Source organism: Phoxinus phoxinus (genome assembly GCF_949152265.1).
Source record: "Phoxinus phoxinus genome assembly, chromosome: 25".
NCBI classification, from domain to species: domain Eukaryota; kingdom Metazoa; phylum Chordata; class Actinopteri; order Cypriniformes; family Leuciscidae; genus Phoxinus; species Phoxinus phoxinus.
In genome coordinates this window covers 25,755,884-25,777,573 of record NC_136900.1, presented here as the reverse complement: position 1 = coordinate 25,777,573, position 21,690 = coordinate 25,755,884, and the positions used below count along the sequence as shown (strand labels likewise).

At 44.4% G+C, this 21,690-nt stretch overlaps 2 protein-coding genes across 2 annotated transcripts in view; both read left to right on the top strand.

The window, feature by feature from the left end:
- Positions 1-1,681: 1,681 nt before the first annotated feature.
- On the top strand, positions 1,682-14,545 carry aqp9a (aquaporin 9a). Its single transcript, XM_079603869.1, has 6 exons — positions 1,682-1,859; positions 2,011-2,137; positions 5,397-5,534; positions 5,820-5,938; positions 6,164-6,381; positions 13,167-14,545. The coding sequence occupies exons 1-6, from the start codon at positions 1,782-1,784 to the stop codon at positions 13,369-13,371; spliced, it is 885 nt and encodes a 294-aa protein (XP_079459995.1). The 5' UTR covers positions 1,682-1,781; the 3' UTR covers positions 13,372-14,545.
- Positions 14,546-15,423: 878 nt separating this feature from the next.
- Positions 15,424-21,690, top strand: part of lipcb (lipase, hepatic b) — a gene marked incomplete at its 3' end in the record, with an annotated part of 17,584 nt that continues 11,317 nt past the window's right edge. Inside the window, exons 1-4 of the mRNA XM_079604701.1 lie at positions 15,424-15,629; positions 15,807-16,543; positions 19,796-19,975; positions 20,466-20,583. Of these exons, the coding sequence (XP_079460827.1) occupies positions 15,548-15,629; positions 15,807-16,543; positions 19,796-19,975; positions 20,466-20,583 (1,117 nt within the window). The 5' untranslated portion in view covers positions 15,424-15,547. The remainder of the gene's footprint in view (positions 15,630-15,806; positions 16,544-19,795; positions 19,976-20,465; positions 20,584-21,690) is intronic.

Here is a 21,690-nt window from a genome sequence, read left to right as displayed (position 1 = left end):
ATCACACTACCTCTCTCTCCCATCAGACGGTGCTTTGCCAAGGCAGGGTCAGGGTGAGGGTCATGGTAGGGTCAGGGTGAGGGTGAGGGTCATGGTAGGGTCAGGGTGAGGGTGAGGGTCATGGTAGGGTCAGGGTGAGGGTGAGGGTCATGGTAGGGTCAGGGTGAGGGTGAGGGTCATGGTAGGGTGAGGGTGAGGGTCATGGTGAGGGTCAGGGTGAGGGTGAGGGTCAGGGTGAGGGTAATGGTAGGGTGAGGGTGAGGGTCATGGTGAGGGTCAGGGTGAGGGTCATGGTAGGGTCAGGGTCATGGTAGGGTCAGGGTGAGGGTCATGGTAGGGTGACGGTGAGGGTCATGGTAGGGTCAGGGTGAGGGTCAGGGTGAGGGTGAGGGTCATGGTGAGGGTCAGGGTGAGGGTTAGGGTTAGGGTTAGAGTGTAGGGTTAGGGTGAGGGTCATGGTAGGGTCAGGGTGAGGGTGAGGGTCAGGGTGAGGGTCATGGTAGGGTCAGGGTGAGGGTCAGGGTGAGGGTCATGGTAGGGTCAGGGTGAGGGTGAGGGTCATGGTAGGGTCAGGGTGAGGGTCAGGGTGAGGGTCATGGTAGGGTCAGGGTGAGGGTCAGGGTGAGGGTCATGGTAGGGTCAGGGTGAGGGTCACGGTAGGGTCATGGTGAGGGTCAGGGTGAGGGTTAGGGTTAGGGTCAGGGTGAGGGTCATGGTAGGGTTAGGGTCAGGGTGAGGGTCATGGTAGGGTCAGGGTGAGGGTCAGGGTGAGGGTCAGGGTGAGGGTCAGGGTGAGGGTGAGGGTCATGGTAGGGTCAGGGTGAGGGTCAGGGTGAGGGTCAGGGTGAGGGTCAGGGTGAGGGTCATGGTAGGGTCAGGGTGAGGGTGAGGGTCATGGTAGGGTCAGGGTGAGGGTCAGGGTGAGGGTCATGGTAGGGTCAGGGTGAGGGTCAGGGTGAGGGTCAGGGTGAGGGTCAGGGTGAGGGTGAGGGTCATGGTAGGGTCATGGTGAGGGTCAGGGTGAGGGTCAGGGTGAGGGTCATGGTAGGGTTAGGGTGAGGGTCATGGTAGGGTCAGGGTGAGGGTCATGGTAGGGTCAGGGTGAGGGTCAGGGTGAGGGTCATGGTAGGGTCAGGGTGAGGGTCATGGTAGGGTCAGGGTGAGGGTCATGGTAGGGTCAGGGTGAGGGTCATGGTAGGGTCAGGGTGAGGGTCAGGGTGAGGGTCAGGGTGAGGGTGAGGGTCATGGTAGGGTTAGGGTGAGGAATAACGTTGAAAGGTTTGGGGTTGGTACTATGTTTAATGTTTCTGAAAGAGTCTCTTCTGCTCATTTTATTTAATCAATTTTTTTTTAATTATTCAGAAATCATTCTAATATGAGGATTTGATGCTCAAGAAACATTTCTGATTATTATTTATCAGTGTTGAACACAGTTGTGCTGCTTCAGATTGTTGTGGAAACTGATGCATTTTGTTCTTCAGGATTCTTTGATGAATAGAAAGTTGAAAAGAACAGCATTTATTTGAAATAAAATCTTTTGTAACATTATAAATGTTTTTGTTAACATTAAATCAGTTTAATGCATCAGTGATTAATAAAAGTATGAATAAATGAAGTGATGTTTGTGGTGTGGATGTAGTGCATGTTTAGCTGCTCTTCTATAATGAGGCGGATCAATAGGTGTGTGTGTGTGTGTGTCCGGACCGTCCCATCAGAGGCTTTAATGCAGCGGCGCGTCGAGTGTGTGTTCAGTCACATCAGACACACACACACGCGCGATCATGAAGCATCACTGCGCCATCAAACACAGCGTCTTCAAAGAGTTCCTGGCCGAGTTCCTCGGGACCTTCGTGCTGGTGGTGAGTTTCTGCTCCGTCTCCTCACACAGAACTTTATTAAACCGCTTTATTCCACTGACAGAAGTATTTAATAATCTATTGATATCTGATTATGTATTGTTGTATGGTTTCTGATGATTGTCCCTGTGGTGTGTGTGTGTGTGTGTGTCAGTTGTTTGGCTGCGGGTCGGTGGCCCAGACGGTGTTGAGCAGAAACACTCTCGGCGAGCCGCTAACGGTCCACATCGGCTTCAGCACTGGACTCATGATGGGCGTCTACGTGTCCGGCGGCGTGTCGGGTAACACACACACACACACACACACACACACACACACACACACACACACACACACACACACACACACACACACACACACACACACACACACACACACACACACAATCTCACGCCAAACACACACCAGCTTCCACAGGTTAGATAACATCACACACACACACACACACACACACACACACACACACACACAATCTCACGCCAAACACACACCAGCTCCCACAGGTTAGATAACATCACACACACACACAAAAACATGATGTTCTTCATCAGTGTTTCTGTCTTGTTTTCCAGCACTAACATCTAAACATTCTTACATCATGTTACATTTACTGTAGAACTATGACTGCAGATATTAAATCTTGTTTTCGGAATTAAAATGAAGTGAGTTTGTGCTTAAAACAAGAACAAATATCTGCCAATGGAGTCAGAAAAATGATAAGAATGTTTAGAGTTTTCTGCTGAAAAATAGAAACTCTGAGGAAGAGCCTCGTGTTTTCAGTGTATGATGTCGTGGGGTTGTTGTCATGGACACACACATGTGAGCCAGAATAACATCATCTGATCATTGGATTTCCCAGAACCGATCTATAAATCCTATTGGTCCACATGAGTGGACGGTTGTTTGGTTCTGTTTGTGTCCAGATGAATCTCTGTCAGGTGAGACGACTGTGATGTTTCTCTGTGATTGACACATTGATTTGATCTGGCAGGCTTGAATGAACGTTCCTCTCGGCTGCTTTTGAGGTCATACAGCGCCTGGAGCGCCAGGGCGCGTTCATTGATCTTAGTGTGTGTGTGTGTGTGTGTGTGTGTGTGTGTGTGTGTGTGTGTGTGTGTGTGCGCGCGTGTGTGTGTGTGTGTGTGTGTGTGTGTGTGTGTGTGTGTGTGTGTGTATGTGTGTGTGTGTGAGTGTAACAGGAAAGTGATGCATTTCGGCTGTTGTTCAGCTGAAGTCAGTTCAGTGTTGATTCAGTTTCGTTGTAAAGATCATCAATTATTAAATTAGTTCATTTAATCTATAGAGCAGTCCTGCAAAAAATGATGTCATCATCAGCTCAGTTCAGTTCTCATACAGTCAGATCAATAATATTATTGAATATTACTACTATTGAAGCCAGAGACAGTGACAGGATGGAGACAGAACCTTGGGAGAAACCAGGCTCAGTCGCTCAGCCCAGACAGCAACATCGTGTCGGCTCTGATCCGGCCCCCATCCGGCACGTGTGGAATACACCATCAGATCCGGATCCGGCTGACTACAGTAAACCGGGATAAACAGAGAGACTAATATTAGCGTAGACGCCATTCTTCTTATGATGAAACGAGTACATCAGGTGTTATAGGAAGTGTTCCGGCTAACCTAATCTATGCAGCCTAATAATTTACATGATTTGAGTTATATAAGTCTATAATGTGTTATGTGAATGCTAGGCCGAAGAGATGTGTCTTTAATCTAGCTTTGAACTGACAGAGTGTGTCTGCTTCCCGGACAATGTTTGGAAGATTGTTCCAGAGTTTTTTTGGTGCTAAACAGGAAAAGGATCTACCGCCAGCAGTCGATTCTGATATTCTAGGTATTATTAACTGGCCGGAGTTTTGAGATGGCAGTAGACGTGAAGGACTATAATGCGTTAAGAGCTCGCTCAAGTACTGCGGAGCTAAACCATTTAGTGCTTTGTAAGTGATCAGCAATATTTTAAAATGTATACGATGTTTAATAGGCAGCCAATGCAGTGTTGACAGAACAGGGCTAATATGGTCATACTTCCTGGTTCTAGTAAGAACTCGAGCTGCTGCGTTTTGAACTCGCTGTAGTTTGTTTGTTAAGCGTGCAGGGCAACCACCCAGTAGAGCATTACAATAATCTAGCCTTGAGCTCATGAACACATCAACTAATTGTTCTGCATTTGTCATTGAGAGCATATGACGTAATTTAGATATATTTTTAAGATGGAAGAAAGCGGTTTTACAGATACTAGACACGTGACTTTCAAATGAAAGATTGGTATCAAAGAGCACACCCACACACACACACACACACGCACACACACACACACACACACACACACACACACACACACACACACACACACACACCCAGGTTCCTAACCGACGACGAAGACTTAACAGAGCAGCATCAAGTGTTAGACAGTACTCTAGGTTATTACGTGTGGAAGTTTTTTGTCCAATAATTAGAATCTCTGTTTTTTCAGAATTTAGTAGTAGGAAATTACTAGTCATCCAGTTGTTTATATCCGCTATGCATTCTGTTAATTTTGAGAATTGGTAGGTTTCGTTAGGTTTTGAAGAAATATACAGCTGAGTATCATCGGCATAACAGTGAAAGCTAATTCCATGTTTTCTAATGATATCTCCTAATGGTAGCATATACAGAGTGAACAGCAGCGGTCCTAGTACTGAGCCTTGTGGTACGCCATACTGAACTTGTGATTGATAAGACATCTCTTCATTTACTGCTACAAACTGATAACGGTCAGATATGATTTAATAACATAATTTTCAAGTCTATTTAAAAGGATGCTGTGGTCAATGGTGTCAAATGCAGCACTAAGATCGAGTAACACTAATAGAGAGACACAACCACGATCGGATGATAAGAGCAAATCATGTGTGACTCTAACGAGAGCTGTCTCGGTACTATGGTACGGTCTAAATCCGGACTGGAAATCCTCAGATATCATTTCTTTCAAGAAACGAACACCGTTGTGAGGATACTGCTTTTTCTAATATCTTTGACAGAAATGGCAGATTCGAGATCGGCCTGTAATTGACTAATTCTGTACGATCAAGTTGCGTTTTTTAATAAGAGGTTTAATAATAGTCAGCTTAAAAATTTTCGGTACAAATCCTAATGACAAAGATGAATTAATGATATTAAGAAGAGGATCTATGACATCTGGAAGCATCTCTTTCAGCAGCTTAGTCGATATAGGGTCTAATGTGTGTGTGTGTGTGTGTGTGTGTGTGTGTGTGTGTGTGTATATAGCAGATGAACATACACTGTATACATCATGTCTTTCTTTTTACCATCTGTGTTATTATGGTGGATGTCAGTATTAAAGGTACAAAACAGATTTTAGTATCAAGCACTGACAAACAACACACCTTGCTGATTCAGCAAAAGATGGCTGGTGGATTTACCCAAATGTTTTTTTGTAAATACGTTTAGATTTTTACTGTATTTTTACAGAATGATTCTGTATTTCACAGTGTGAGCTTTTAATGTTTGTTGTGTCAGGTGGTCACCTCAACCCAGCCGTGTCTCTGGCGATGGTGATTCTGGGGAAACTGAAGATCTGGAAGTTTCCCATCTATGTGACGGCGCAGATGCTCGGGGCGTTCGTCGGGGCCGCCGCGGTGTTCGGACTGTATTACGGTGAGTTTGGTGGATTCCAGCGGTTCCCTGTGTGTTTTGGATCTGATTAATGCGTGTGTGTTTGTGTGTTCAGGGGCCGGTTGCATAAACCTCTAAGACTAGTCTTACAAGTTAGACATCAAATTTGTTTCTTTTAGACTGTTCATAGCTTTTTTAAATCATTTACATTGATTGGCCTAATTTGATACCGAAAAGTAAGACTGACTGCCGCTGACTAACTGCTAGTGGGTCATACTAGAACTTTAGACACTGTCTTAATGGCTATGTTTATGCAACCGGCCCCAGATGCCTTCATGGAGTTCACCAGCGGGATCCTCTCGGTGACGGGGATCAACGCCACAGGACACATCTTCGCCTCGTATCCGGGACGACACCTGACTGTCCTGGGCGGATTCGTGGATCAGGTCAGTCTGAACCCAGTCCGGGTCTGAATCCACACATTCAGTGTTTGACGCCACAGACTGACCGCAGTAACCCAGACCAGACTAAAGCACATCGATCAACTCATCGTTTATACCCAAAAACACACCAATCCGGTTCGAACCGGTGACCTGATTCAGATCCTTCTAATTAAGTGTTTCCTAAACTTGTCTCCGGCTGGCGTGACTGACCTGAGCTCCGTCTGTCAGGTGGTGGGAACGGGAATGCTGGTTCTCTGTATTCTGGCCATCGTGGACGGGAGGAACATCGGCGCCCCTAGAGGCGTGGAGCCGCTGGCTGTGGGCCTGATCCTGCTGGGCATCAGTGTGTCGATGGGCCTGAACTGCGGATACCCCCTGAACCCCGCGCGAGACCTCGGCCCGAGACTCTTCACTGCAGTGGCCGGGTGGGGGATGGAGGTGTTCAGGTGCGTAACACACACAGAGACTGGTTACACACAGACTGGATACACAGACTGGTTACACACAGACTGGTTACACACAGACTGGTTACACAGACTGGTTACACACAGACTGGTTACACACAGACTGGATACACAGACTGGTTACACAGACTGGTTACACACAGACTGGTTACACACAGACTGGATTCACAGACTGGTTACACAGACTGGTTACACACAGACTGGTGACACACAGACTGGTTACACACAGACTGGTTACACACAGACTGGTTACACACAGACTGGATACACAGACTGGTTACACAGACTGGTTACACACAGACTGGTTACACACAGACTGGATTCACAGACTGGTTACACAGACTGGTTACACACAGACTGGTGACACACAGACTGGTTACACACAGACTGGTTACACACAGACTGGTTACACACAGACTGGTTACACACAGACTGGTTACACACAGACTGGATACACAGACTGGTTACACACAGACTGGTTACACAGACTGGTTACACACAGACTGGTTACACACAGACTGGATACACAGACTGGTTACACACAGACTGGTTACACAGACTGGTTACACAGACTGGTTACACACAGACTGGTTACACAGACTGGTTACACACAGACTGGATACACAGACTGGTTACACACAGACTGGATACACAGACTGGTTACACACAGACTGGTTACACACAGACTGGATACACAGACTGGTTACACACAGACTGGTTACACAGACTGGTTACACACAGACTGGTTACACACAGACTGGATACACAGACTGGTTACACACAGACTGGTTACACAGACTGGTTACACACAGACTGGATACACAGACTGGTTACACAGACTGGTTACACACAGACTGGATACACAGACTGGTTACACACAGACTGGATACACAGACTGGTTACACAGACTGGTTACACACAGACTGGTGACACACAGACTGGATACACAGACTGGTTACACACAGACTGGTTACACACAGACTGGTTACACACAGACTGGATACACAGACTGGTTACACACAGACTGGTTACACAGACTGGTTACACAGACTGGTTACACACAGACTGGATACACAGACTGGTTACACAGACTGGTTACACACAGACTGGATACACAGACTGGTTACACACAGACTGGATACACAGACTGGTTACACAGACTGGTTACACACAGACTGGATACACAGACTGGTTACACACAGACTGGATACACAGACTGGTTACACAGAGACTGGTTACACAGACTGGATACACAGACTGGTTACACACAGACTGGTTACTCACAGACTGGTTACACACAGACTGGATACTCAGACTGGTTCCACACAGACTGGTTACACACAGACTGGATACACAGACTGGTTACACAGACTGGTTACACACAGACTGGTTACACAGACTGGTTACACACAGACTGGTTCCACACAGACTGGTTACACACAGACTGGATACACAGACTGGTTACACAGACTGGTTACACACAGACTGGTTACACACAGACTGGATACACAGACTGGTTACACACAGACTGGTTACACAGACTGGTTACACAGACTGGTTACACACAGACTGGATACACAGACTGGTTACACACAGACTGGTTACACAGACTGGTTACACAGACTGGTTACACACAGACTGGATATACAGACTGGTTACACACAGACTGGATACACAGACTGGTTACACACAGACTGGATACACAGACTGGATACACAGACTGGTTACACAGAGACTGGTTACACACAGACTGGTTACACACAGACTGGATACACAGACTGGTTACACACAGACTGGATATACAGACTGGTTACACACAGACTGGTTACACACAGACTGGATACACAGACTGGTTACACAGAGACTGGTTACACACAGACTGGATACACAGACTGGTTACACAGAGACTGGATATACAGACTGGTTACACACAGACTGGATACACAGACTGGTTACACAGAGACTGGATACACAGACTGGTTACACAGAGACTGGATACAGAGACTGGTTACACACAGACTGGATACACAGACTGGATATACAGACTGGTTACACAGAGACTGGATACAGAGACTGGTTACACACAGACTGGATACACAGACTGGATATACAGACTGGTTACACACAGACTGGATACACAGACTGGTTACACAGAGACTGGATACACAGACTGGTTACACACAGACTGGATATACAGACTGGTTACACACAGACTGGATACACAGACTGGTTACACAGAGACTGGATACACAGACTGGTTACACAGAGACTGGATACAGAGACTGGATATACAGACTGGTTACACACAGACTGGATACACAGACTGGTTACACAGAGACTGGATACACAGACTGGTTACACAGAGACTGGATACAGAGACTGGATACACAGACTGGATACACAGACTGGATACACAGACTGGTTACACAGAGACTGGATACACAGACTGGTTACACACAGACTGGATATACAGACTGGTTACACACAGACTGGTTACACACAGACTGGATACACAGACTGGTTACACAGAGACTGGATACACAGACTGGTTACACACAGACTGGATATACAGACTGGTTACACACAGACTGGTTACACACAGACTGGATACACAGACTGGTTACACAGAGACTGGTTACACACAGACTGGATACAGAGACTGGTTACACACAGACTGGATACACAGACTGGATACACAGACTGGTTACACACAGACTGGTTACACACAGACTGGATACACAGACTGGTTACACAGACTGGTTACACACAGACTGGATACACAGACTGGTTACACAGACTGGTTACACAGAGACTGGATACACAGACTGGTTACACACAGACTGGATACACACAGACTGGATACACAGACTGGTTACACAGAGACTGGATACACAGACTGGTTACACACAGACTGGATACACAGACTGGTTACACAGACTGGTTACACACAGACTGGATACACTGACTGGATACACAGACTGGTTACACAGAGACTGGTTACACACAGACTGGATACACAGACTGGTTACACACAGACTGGATACACAGACTGGATACACAGACTGGATACACACAGACTGGTAACACAGACTGGATACACAGACTGGTAACACAGACTGGATACACAGACTGGTTACACACAGACTGGTTACACACAGACTGGATACACAGACTGGATACAGAGACTGGTTACACAGACTGGTTACACAGACTGGATACAGAGACTGGTTACACAGACTGGTTACACAGAGACTGGTTACACACAGACTGGATACACAGACTGGTTACACACAGACTGGATACACAGACTGGATACACAGACTGGATACAGAGACTGGATACACAGACTGGTTACACAGACTGGTTACACACAGACTGGATACACTGACTGGATACAGAGACTGGTTACACAGACTGGTTACACAGACTGGATACAGAGACTGGTTACACAGACTGGTTACACAGAGACTGGTTACACACAGACTGGATACACAGACTGGTTACACAGACTGGTAACACAGACTGGATACACAGACTGGATACACAGACTGGTTACACAGACTGGTAACACAGACTGGATACACAGACTGGATACACAGACTGGTAACACAGACTGGATACACAGACTGGATACAGAGACTGGATACACAGACTGGTTACACAGAGACTGGTTATACACAGACTGGATACACAGACTGGTTACACAGACTGGATACACAGACTGGATACACAGACTGGTTACACACAGACTGGTAACACAGACTGGATACACAGACTGGATACACAGACTGGATACACAGACTGGATACACAGACTGGATACACAGACTGGTTACACACAGACTGGTAACACATACTGGTAACACAGACTGGTTACACACAGACTGGTTACACACAGACTGGATACACAGACTGGATACACAGACTGGATACAGAGACTGGTTACACACAGACTGGTTACACAGACTGGATATAGAGACTGGTTACACAGACTGGTTACACAGACTGGATACACAGACTGGATACAGAGACTGGTTACACAGACTGGTTACACAGACTGGATACACAGACTGGTTACACACAGACTGGATACACAGACTGGTTACACACAGACTGGTTACACACATACTGGTTACACAGACTGGATACACAGACTGGATACACAGACTGGTTACACAGACTGGTTACACAGACTGGTTACACACATACTGGTTACACACAGACCGGTTACACAGACTGGTTACGCAGACTGGATACGCAGACTGGTTACACACATACTGGTTACACAGACTGGTTACACACAGACTGGATACACAGACTGGTTACACAGACTGGTTACACACAGACTGGTTACACACAGACCGGTTACACAGACTGGTTACGCAGACTGGATACGCAGACTGGTTACACACATACTGGTTACACAGTCTGGTTACACACAGACTGGTTACACAGACTGGTTACAGAGACTGGTTACACACAGACTGGATACACACAGACTGGTTACACACAGACCGGTTACACAGACTGGTTACAGAGACTGGTTACACATACTGGTTACACACAGACCGGTTACACAGACTGGTTACAGAGACTGGTTACACATACTGGTTACACACAGACCGGTTACACAGACTGGTTACAGAGACTGGTTACACAGACCGGTTAGGCAGACTGGATACGCAGACTGGTTACACAGACTGGTTACACACAGACTGGTTACACACAGACCGGTTACACAGACTGGTTACACACAGACCGGTTACACAGACTGGATACACAGACTGGTTACACACGTAGGGCCCTATTTTAACGATCTGAAACGCAAGTGTCAAAGTGCAAAGCGCAAGTAACTCTGTGGGCGGATCCCGGCGCTGTTGCTATTTTCCCGGCGGATAAATGACTCTTGCGCCCGACGCAAATCTAAAATGGGTTGGTCTGAAGTAGCTTCATTATTCATAGGTGTGGTTTGGGCGTAACGTGAAATAAACCAATCAGAGCGTCCTCTCACATTCCCTTTAAGAGCAAACGCGCTTGTTCCATGGCGGATTGCTATTATAACGGCGGATTTGCCAGGCGCACGCAGGAGCGATTCACAGCCGAGGAAACCGACGTTCTCGTCAGGGCCGTAAAACACAGAGAAGTGACATTGGGGATGATGGGAGAAACCCACCCAAATTAGCTTCGGTTAAACAGGCATATAATTTGGGTAGTAAATGTGTAGCCTAATCTAGATTTTTTTATTTTTTTATCTAGATAGATCTTTTTCACATCTTCACGGACACAACAATGATTTCCCTCGTGTGTTAATATTTTTCCTTGTTATAATGTATGATTTTCAAAAATGAAAACTGCTGCATCTGTTTATATTAGAGAATCAAAGTGGATGCGGGTTAACATTATGGCCAAGCACGCGCCCTTAAAATACCATATCACTAACGCGCAACGCGCCACTGTCTTTAGACTGTTTTTTTCCTGGTTAATGGCGCAATTGCTTTCTAAAACTGGAAAATAGCACCATGGAAGTTTTGCGCCGGAACACGCCTTCTCTTTGCGCTGAACCGCCCCCGCGAGCGCAAGTTCATTTCCTAATTTACCGACGTGCGTCTGTGGAGGGAAAAGTCCGCTGTGCGCGGGTGCAAAATAGGAATGATACATGCGTCGGTGTTCAAAGTCAATTGCGCTGGGTGCAAGATAGGGCCCGTAGGGTTGCTGCTATAATCGGTTATATGTGTTCAGCAGCATCACGGATTACATCACTTGCCCACCGTGGCTCCGCCCCCACCGTCGTTTAGATTCGTTTTAGTAATAAAAATAATTTAGTCCCTTTAGAGAACAGACACTGCAGTTACGAACTGAACATGGTCTGCTTAGTTCAGCGTGATCCGAACGAGAGTCGCAGCCGGAGTCAGATCTCCTCACTTCGCCTCACTATTCTCTGACAACACAATGGCGGAAGATTTGGTTTCAGAGAGAAATGGAAAAGCGCATATTTAAGCGAGTTTGTCATCGTGCGGTTTCTCATTCAGAATAATAATAAACCCATCATTCAAGAAACTGCTGCCCCCAAACTGGCGCTAATTCAAAAGCGAAAGTAAAATGCACACGGGCATTCATAACGGTGCGTGTCCACTGGTGTGGAGCGAGTGAGTGAGTGTGTGAGTGTGTGAGTGTGTGTGTGTGTGTGTGTGTGTGTGTGTGTGTGTGTGTGTGTGTGTGTGTGTGTGTGTGTGTGTGTGTGTGTGTGTGTTTGTGTGTGTGTGTGTGTGTTAGCACTCAACTTCCATGGGAATTCACTGAAAACGCTCGCTCTGCTCCGCACCGCTATGAATGCTCGTCTGCATTTTACTTTTGCTTTTGAATTAGATATTTAAATGTGAGGTGCAAAAGCGGGAAAAACTCCAACGCCCGGTATACCGGCGTACACATGTCGATTAACCGGTGGGAATATTTCCTCAGTCACTATTGATCAGTTCATTACATAATATCACGTGCACTCAAAAGCTTTAAATGTGACTGGATGCAGAATCACATTATCTCTCTCTCACACACACACATTTGTTTGACTATATTAGTTAGTTCATCTCATAGAATACTTTTGCTTCTATATATTATTGAGTCTAACCCTCACAGAAACCCGTTCGAAACACACTGTTTAAGTGGAAACGATTTATAACACTTTTTAACTAGTGAGGATACGTCAAATGTAGTTCAGAATCACATGTGATATATTGTGATGTGTGTGTGTGTGTGTGTGTGTGTGTGCAGCACTGCAGATTACTGGTGGTGGATCCCTGTTGCCGGTCCGCTGGTGGGGGGGGTCGTCGGCGCTGTGATCTACTTTCTGTTGATCGAGCTTCATCACACCAAACCCATTGACAAACCTCTCGAAGAACCCGAGGAAGAGGAGGATGAGGAGGAAGACGAGGACAGCAGCCTGAAGGACAAATACGAGATGATCAACATGAGCTAGAACACAATAAAGCTGGTCATTTTCACACTGTCTACTCCATCAGCAGACGTTCATCCGCCGGTTAAAATAGTTCCAGTGCATTTAGACTCTTTACAGCTCTAATAATGATCTGGTTTTTACTGAATGATTCATGGAAGTGCTTTAACAGCGTCACGTCTGCACACTGAAGAACACGAGGCTCTTCCTCAGTGTTTATGTCTTGTTTTCAGCACAAACATCTGAACATTCTTACATCGAGATACATTGAGAAGCTAAATGACTGAAGATATTAAGTAATCATCAAAATGAAGAGAGATTATGAAGAAAGCAAGAACAAATATCTACCAATGGAGTCAGAAAAATCATCTTGTTTCCCTTTGGATTAAGTTTATTTGTCTGACTCCATTGGCAGATATTTGTTCTTGTTTTAAGCACAAACTCACTTCATTTTCATTCAGAAAGCAAGACTTAATATCTTCAGTCATAGTTCTACAGTAAATGAATCTTGATTTGAAAAGATATTTGTGCTGGAAAACAAAACAGAAACACTGAGGTAATGTTTTATTTTTTTTGCGGTATAACATTGCCCCATAATCCTCCACTACAGAATGTGTGATTTCATGTTTCTGTTGATGATAATATTGTACTGAATCCACCATAATAATTTAAATGGCTTTTTAATTCTAAAAAATGACGGATGCACCGAAACACGTCAGCAATTCTGTCCAGATTTAAGCAAAAATCAGCAAACACAAGCATCAGATTGTCACAAACATCCTGATGAACGTGTGTGTAAAAGTGCAAAAGTTTTCCACTAGACCACGACTGTTGAGTTTTCATGCTAAAGTTTCCACCTTATTGCCATTCATATACTTTCTACATTATTTATTTATATGATTATTGTTCATGTGTTTGTAGATCAGGCTTCTTGTTTTGACTTCTTGGTTTTGAAAGTCTTCGTAAAAAGTAGATGAACATCTTTTGTAATGAAATCCTACGACATCGACTATATTTGTTTTTTGCTGAAATAAAGAAGAAACTTTAACAGCACATTGGTCAGCTGTCTGTGTTTCTGCTGAAGACCTCACATTCATCTTCACTTCCGTTTCTTATTAGTTTATCAATATATTTTACATGCAAATTACTTGACAATTCTGTATAATGTTCTTTAAATTAAACATACCTATTCCCTGTTCATATTTCTGTTCATATTACACACAGACGGCCCCGCCTCTGACTTGAGCCGTGGCCAATCACAGTGTCGCATTTTATGAAATTTCGGGCCATTCCATTCATCAAATCTAGAACGAAGTATTAAAAACCAACTCTGAAACTATTTCATGGTTTTAGTTAATTCTGAAGCAGTCAATGATAGTTGCAGTTTAGTTCTTATGTTACTTTTTTAACATTTAATTTTGAATTTGTAGTCTAATTTTTCTTCTTTCTTGAGTTCATTGTTTCAGTTTTGGTTGGAGTTTGAGTTAACTTGAATAACCTTGATACAGATTAAATGTTCCAACAGGTTACAACAAAGATCAAGCAAAAAATTATAACATCTTGTCTTTTTCTCTGTCCAAATAACCCTAACCCTATCTATCACATATTATAGTATTTATCATTAAACACTCAAAATTCATCCTGTGAAAACCGTTTTGACACGAACTTTAAAACATTTTAGCAGCTCGAATGATCATATCAACTTCAAATCTGGAACACATACGGTTAAACATACGGCTTTGATTTAATAGCCATATCCCAAAAAATTTTGTAAAATATATATTGTGTAGAATAATATTTTTTTCAGTCAGTACATTTGCTTTACAGTAAACTTATCAAACCTTTTAACACTTTCATACGTTTAAGCTGCTTCTACTTCTGCAATATTCTGCTGTCTTCTCTAAAAAGAGGTCTGCATTCCTAAGCTTTCATGAACTAAAACCAGTCGAAGAGAAGAGTGGTGAGAGTTTACGCATTAACCCTGTACTTCCATTTCTTCAAACGGTGGCAGAACAGCAGCCAATCAGAGCGGAGGATGGTTTCCCATGAGTCACCCAGGCCCTTCCCACCTCACACACACACACACACACACTCTCTAACCGTCTCTCTCACACACACACACTCTCTAACCGTCTCTCGCTCTCACACACACTCTCTACCTTGAGCATTTCTTCAGACTCCCGCACAAGAGCAGAAGCGGATGTTGATTATGAGAGTCCTGAGCGCTTTATTCCTCATGTGTGTTTTCACCGGCTCTGGGAGCGGAGACTCAAACATCACAGGTAAGCAGATCACGATTCCTAAACCACAGACCGGCACACACAGCTCTTATTTTACTCTGACACAGTGAACTTCACTCTGTAATTGCATGTTCTCAGAGGCTCTTTGAAGGTTTGCCATGGAAAGAGTTGAAAGCCTCAGTTTCATGCTCTGAGTTACACATCTGGCTTTATTTGCAGAGACGGCAGTGGAGACGGCAGTGGAGACGCCAGCGGAGACGGCAGCGGAGACGGCAGTGAAGACGGCAGTGAAGACGCCAGCGGAGACGGCAGTGGAGACGGCAGTGAAGACGCCAGTGGAGACGCCAGTGGAGACGCCAGTGGAGACGCCAGCGAAGACGCCAGTGAAAACAACAGTGGAGACGCCAGTGAAAACAACAGTGGAGACGCCAGTGGAGACGCCAGTGGAGACGCCAGCGAAGACGCCAGTGAAAACAACAGTGGAGACGCCAGTGGAGACGCCAGTGGAGACGCCAGTGGAGACGCCAGTGGAGACGCCAGCGAAGACGCCAGTGAAAACAACAGTGGAGACGCCAGTGGAGACGCCAGTGGAGACGCCAGTGGAGACGCCAGTGGAGACGGCAGTGAAGACGCCAGTGGAGACGCCAGTGAAGACGCCAGTGGAGACGCCATCGGAGACGCCATCGGAGACGCCAGTGGAGACGCCAGTGGAGACGCCAGTGAAGACGCCAGTGGAAACGCCATCGGAGACGCCAGTGGAGACGCCAGTGGAGACGCCATCGGAGACGCCAGTGGAGACGCCAGGAAAGACGCTGATGAAGTCCAGCTTCCATCTGTACGCCGCGGGTTCGGTGTTTGAGGAGACCTGCGCCCTGGTCCCGTTCCGCTCCGAAAGCCTGCAGAGATGCGGATACAACACAAGCCTTCCTCTGGTGCTGATTATACACGGGTGGACGGTACGTCACAACACATATCAATATCAAACATAATCAGAGAGATCAGCGTTTCTCCTACAGAAGCCGGTTCCAGACGAGTCCAGTCCCAGCGGACAGGGAAAGTTCCCTCTCAACTCTGGGTTAGGGTTAGGTTACAGTAACGTTAATATAATGTTCATTCACAGTTATCTGGTCTTTAATACCCAGCAAGCAATAGCCGTTATTTCCCCGTCTAGGTTAACTACAGACCCGGTACAGTTCGGCTGTGAGTAACACACTTCTTGCCAAAATAACCTTGAGTTTAGTTACATGTAGTTTTTGCCAAAGTAAGTTGCGAGATGTATGATATTCCATCATGTAAGCAAAGTCAGCAGTGATTACAAGGGGTTTGGTTTCATGTCTTCGCATGTTCTGTGTGTTGATGACTAGTGTATTCTTGGGCTATCGTTAGACGTCTATTACATTTTCACTGGCAGCCCAAATGTTGCCTTGTTTTAGCCTAGACTCAGGGATGTGTTTGGACGGCTATTAGACGTCTTTTAAATGCAAAATTGCTTGCTGGGTAATGTTCTCAAAACGTTAGCACAATTATTATTTTTTATTTTTTAAACCTTTAGTTGGACATTCGACTAACATTCTTTAAATGTTACTAGTTTCAGAACGTTCAGAGAACATTCAGAAGTAACGTTCCATAATGTTTGAAGAAAGGAATGTTTCCTCAACATTCACAACCAAGAAAAAACTTCTAAAACATTAGGGTTAGCAACAGGATGGTTTGACCGTTCAGAAAACATTCAGAATAACATTTGAATCTTCGATGGGAATGTTGTTAGAACAGATTGTTATCTGGGATGATGTAGAGCAATAGTGAGCTTTCTGTGTTCTGCACTGTTCTCCACTAACCTCTGTGTACGTCTGTGAACGCCGCCTATCGACTCAGTTCATGTGTCAACAAACACGAGTTCCTCGAGACCGAGGCAAGGGTTAGGGAGCGATCTGCAGCGTTGGAGGAGAGAGGTCTAGATAAACACTGCTCTGATCGAGATACGTTTGCTCCCCTAAGGTCACGCAAGCTCGCCTTCGCCCGCTCTGCTCCTCCGGATAACGACAAATGGAGCGTGAATGGCGTCTTACTGGGTCCATTATCAAGCTTGGAAGAATATTCTGGCCAACTACATTTAATTGAGACCGAAAGATCATATCATATCTCACTCAGACTATTGTAAACTATCAAGGAAATCCCAGACACTAGTTCCAAACCATAAATAGATTGCTTCAAGTTAATGCTGTTACCATCATGGCTGTTTCTCAACAACTATTTGTTTCCTTTGTGTTTTTTATAAACACGCTAAAATCGCTAATGTTCGCAAACATGGCTTCACTCTCGTCCATCTGGGTTTGCTGGGGTTTCTTTCTCTCATTTCTCACGGCTTGATTCTCAGGCTCTCTCACGGGACGCATCTAGCATGAAATCTACAGCTTGCTCGATTCTATTCCCACAAGATTATTTAAATAATGCTTCGATGTTTTAAACACTACTGTCCTCAGTATTATAATGGTTCATCGCAGACTGGGGTTGTTCCAGAAGCAGTAAAGATTGCCAACACTTGTTCCAATCAAAACACTTCTGGCTGGTTTGGACTAATAACCCTTTTGGGCGTAAATTCAAGTACTAGGGTAGATACATTAAGGATTGTTTTCTCATCTGGGAAGACAGTGAAGAGGAATTGCATGAATTTATACAGTTTTTGAATCCAAGATTAGATTCCATTACTTTTTCAGTTGAATATAATTTGTCATTATTAATTTTCTAGATGTGTTGATATCAAAAATAAACAATACTAACTCAATACCACACTTTCGAAAACCAACAGACAAGAATACTTTACTTTCTGCAGACAGTCATCCCTATCTCTGAAAAAGGTTTACCTTTAACCGACTATATAGATGTAGACGTATCGACGGAGGAGGCATTCGATAAACAGTCCGAAACCCGCAAAAGTCTATTTAGTTCAAGAGGATTGGTTTAAATCAGCACTTGAAAAGGTTAAAAAACCGAAGAGACTCAAAATGATTAAATAACGGTCAAAGAAAACAAAAACAACCATTTTCAGTAAAACATATTCTGATATGTACAAAAAATAATCACCAAATCAAATCAATTGTGAATAAATATTGGTGTATAGCGCCGGACCCTTCCCTAGAAGATGTTTCCAAAAAACCACCGATGTTCACTTATAAAAGATCACAAAATTTGGCAAATATGCTCGTCGGATCACATGTCGTGCCTGACTGCTAAAAAGCGTGCATGCAAGGTTGTTTTCCATGTTGAAACTACATCAGGTTCTTCTATATCAGAATGTAAAAACTTTACATGCTTTTCCACACAAAAAAATATATTATATTAAATCTTGTATAACATCCTCTACAAAAAATGCAATCTGTGTACTTCACGCTGGTGTTCGACAGAAAAACCTCGAGGTCACTGAGGATTAGAAACAGAACATAACTCAGCTGTTCGAAGACACTTCAGATATTTTATTGATCATAATCACAGCATTGATCAGGTATTGAGAAAGTGCTTGATTTCGCCAACACTTTTACAGCGAGGGGCGTTTGTTTCATTGAAAGACTTTGATTTATCTTGTTTCTTTTGGAGACTCACAGTAAAATTAGGAATCTTGCAGTAATTTTTGATGCCAGACTTACATTTGATTATTTTGTACTGAGCATTGTTAAAGCATCACTTCATCACCTCAGAAATAGCAAGATTGCGCCCTATGCTAAATCTCTCTGTTCCTGAAAGCTGATAAACTCATTCATGGCCTAACGCCCTTTTATCCGGAGTTTCTAAATCCACACTCAATAATCTCCAATCTGTGCAAAACTCCTGACCAGGAGGACAGGCGGTCAGATCTCTCCTGGTTTGGAGTCTCGCAATGGTGAGGTTCCGTGTCGATGTTAAAATGACGAGGCTGACACACAAAGCATTACATCACGACTCGGCTCCTCATTATTTATCCACACTGTTAATCCCAAACCACTGTGTTCCTCCGTCACTAACCCGCTTTAGAAAGTCTCTTTCCCTTGAACTTAGAGAAGCTCTGACCTGACATTTTTAAAGCTCAAGTCTTATAAACAAGCATTTTCTTGTTGATGTTTACTCTGTTCTTTGTTTCTTGTTCTGTGTACTGCTTACTTTGAGGAGCTGCTTTTAAAGGCGCTCTACAAGATGAGGTTTATGATGATGGTTGTGATGATTCATGTGCTCAGATGAATGGACTCATGGAGCAGTGGATCTTCAACCTGGCGTCTGCGCTGAAGGTCCGGCTCCAGCAGGTCAACGTGCTCATCAGCGATTGGAGGATTCTGGCCCTTCGGCCGTACCCAATCGCAGCCAAGAACAGCAGACAGGTGGGCCGGGACGTGGCCGCGCTGCTCCGATGGCTGGAGGTAATGACCATCTTTAATGGAAACCGCATATAGAAACCTAAACATGCTGGTGGTTCAATGGTCTCGCCACGGTTAGATAGTGGTGAACGGGAAAATACAACAAATATAATTTCCCAATTCCCCACGCGAGTGAAGCGCTTCTGGAACAAGAACACATGTGGGCGGGGCTTGATTGTGTCTGTAGGGAATTGATTGAATGGTTGCTATTGGCTGATCTCATGTGAGTGACAGGTTGCCCCGCCCACATCATCAGAGAAGAGAAGAGATGCTGCAAGAGGAACTTATTCTCATTCAAGATTATTAACACATTCATAATATCCACTGATAAATCATTTACAATAAACACTGCAATATTCCATGACAAAGAAGAACTTCATGATGAATAATTTTTTTTAAATTAAAATATAAAAAGCTTTGTGTGTGAAAAGGCTCCATACTGTCTGTGCATCAGTAAGTGTTTGAGTCGTGACGCCACTTCCTCTCTGGACAGGAAGCTGGTCATCTCTCTCTGGATCGAGTCCATCTGATTGGCTACAGTCTGGGAGCGCATGTGGCTGGGTTTGCTGGGAGCCATTTCAGAGGACGCAGGAAAGTGGGACGCATTACTGGTATGAGGAAGGCCAACACACACATCAGACAGGGTTATCAGAGTCAGTGGAGTGTAGTGCCATCATCTGACCACTGATCATGTTAACAGGACCGTCTACTAGCGGCGTCAGTATGAGCAAGAGCAGTTCTGAACATCAGAGTAGAAAGAGACCCGCGTTCTCCACCAACTTCTGATGAACCCTGTTACATCAGCCGCACTGAAACTGAAGTGCTGCTGCTCCAGTCTACGAGATAAACAAGACCAACTAAAGAGCTGAACACACTCACCTGACGCTCATTATGTTAGCTTGAGAAAGCCTTGTTTATCAGAATACACAGACATTTTTATCAGTCATGACCTCTGGAGATAAAGATGAAATATTTCTATAGTGTCGACCAGCGGAGTTATGCTATCAAACGGAGTATACTTTGCAAGGCTACGCGTTCGACTGTACGCACTAGCATACAAGTCAAAAACAGAGTGTACTTCAGGCTTTACTCCTCCTGGGCTTTCAAACTCCAAACTCCAAACTTCAGACCTTCAGTCTGCTCTAGATTTTATAACTAATCCGACTTACCCAGTTTCCTAAAAATGACGGTTCTTAAAACTGCTAAATTATGCTAGCACCATGCAAAAGTATTCAAGCAATGTGCTAATTCATCGTAGAAACATGCTAGCAATGTGTTCAATCGTGTGACATGTTAAAACATACTAGCAGTGTTAAATCATGCTAGAAACATGCTAGTAATGATGATAGATCATGCAAACAACATGTTAAAACATGCTAACAATGATGTTAAATCATGCTAGCAAAATGTTAACATATGCTAACAATTATGCTTATATATGTTAACCCTAAAAAGGTTTTTATATCCTGTGGTATCCAGACATTAGTGTGGTTTGGGGAGAGGCAGGGAAAGTGTAGGTCTCATTTCTCGGTTTCATGTTGAGTTTGTTGAGAATATTTAGATCTGGTGACTTTGTTCATACATTCTTTGTTTAACGGCCGGCGTTTACAACATGACCCCTGTGGTGGGAAATCTACTCCCCTTGAAAAGTTGATCAATTTCACATTTGTACAATATTTGGAGGGGACTTACGTGTTCAAAAAGTTGTTGTTAAGCAT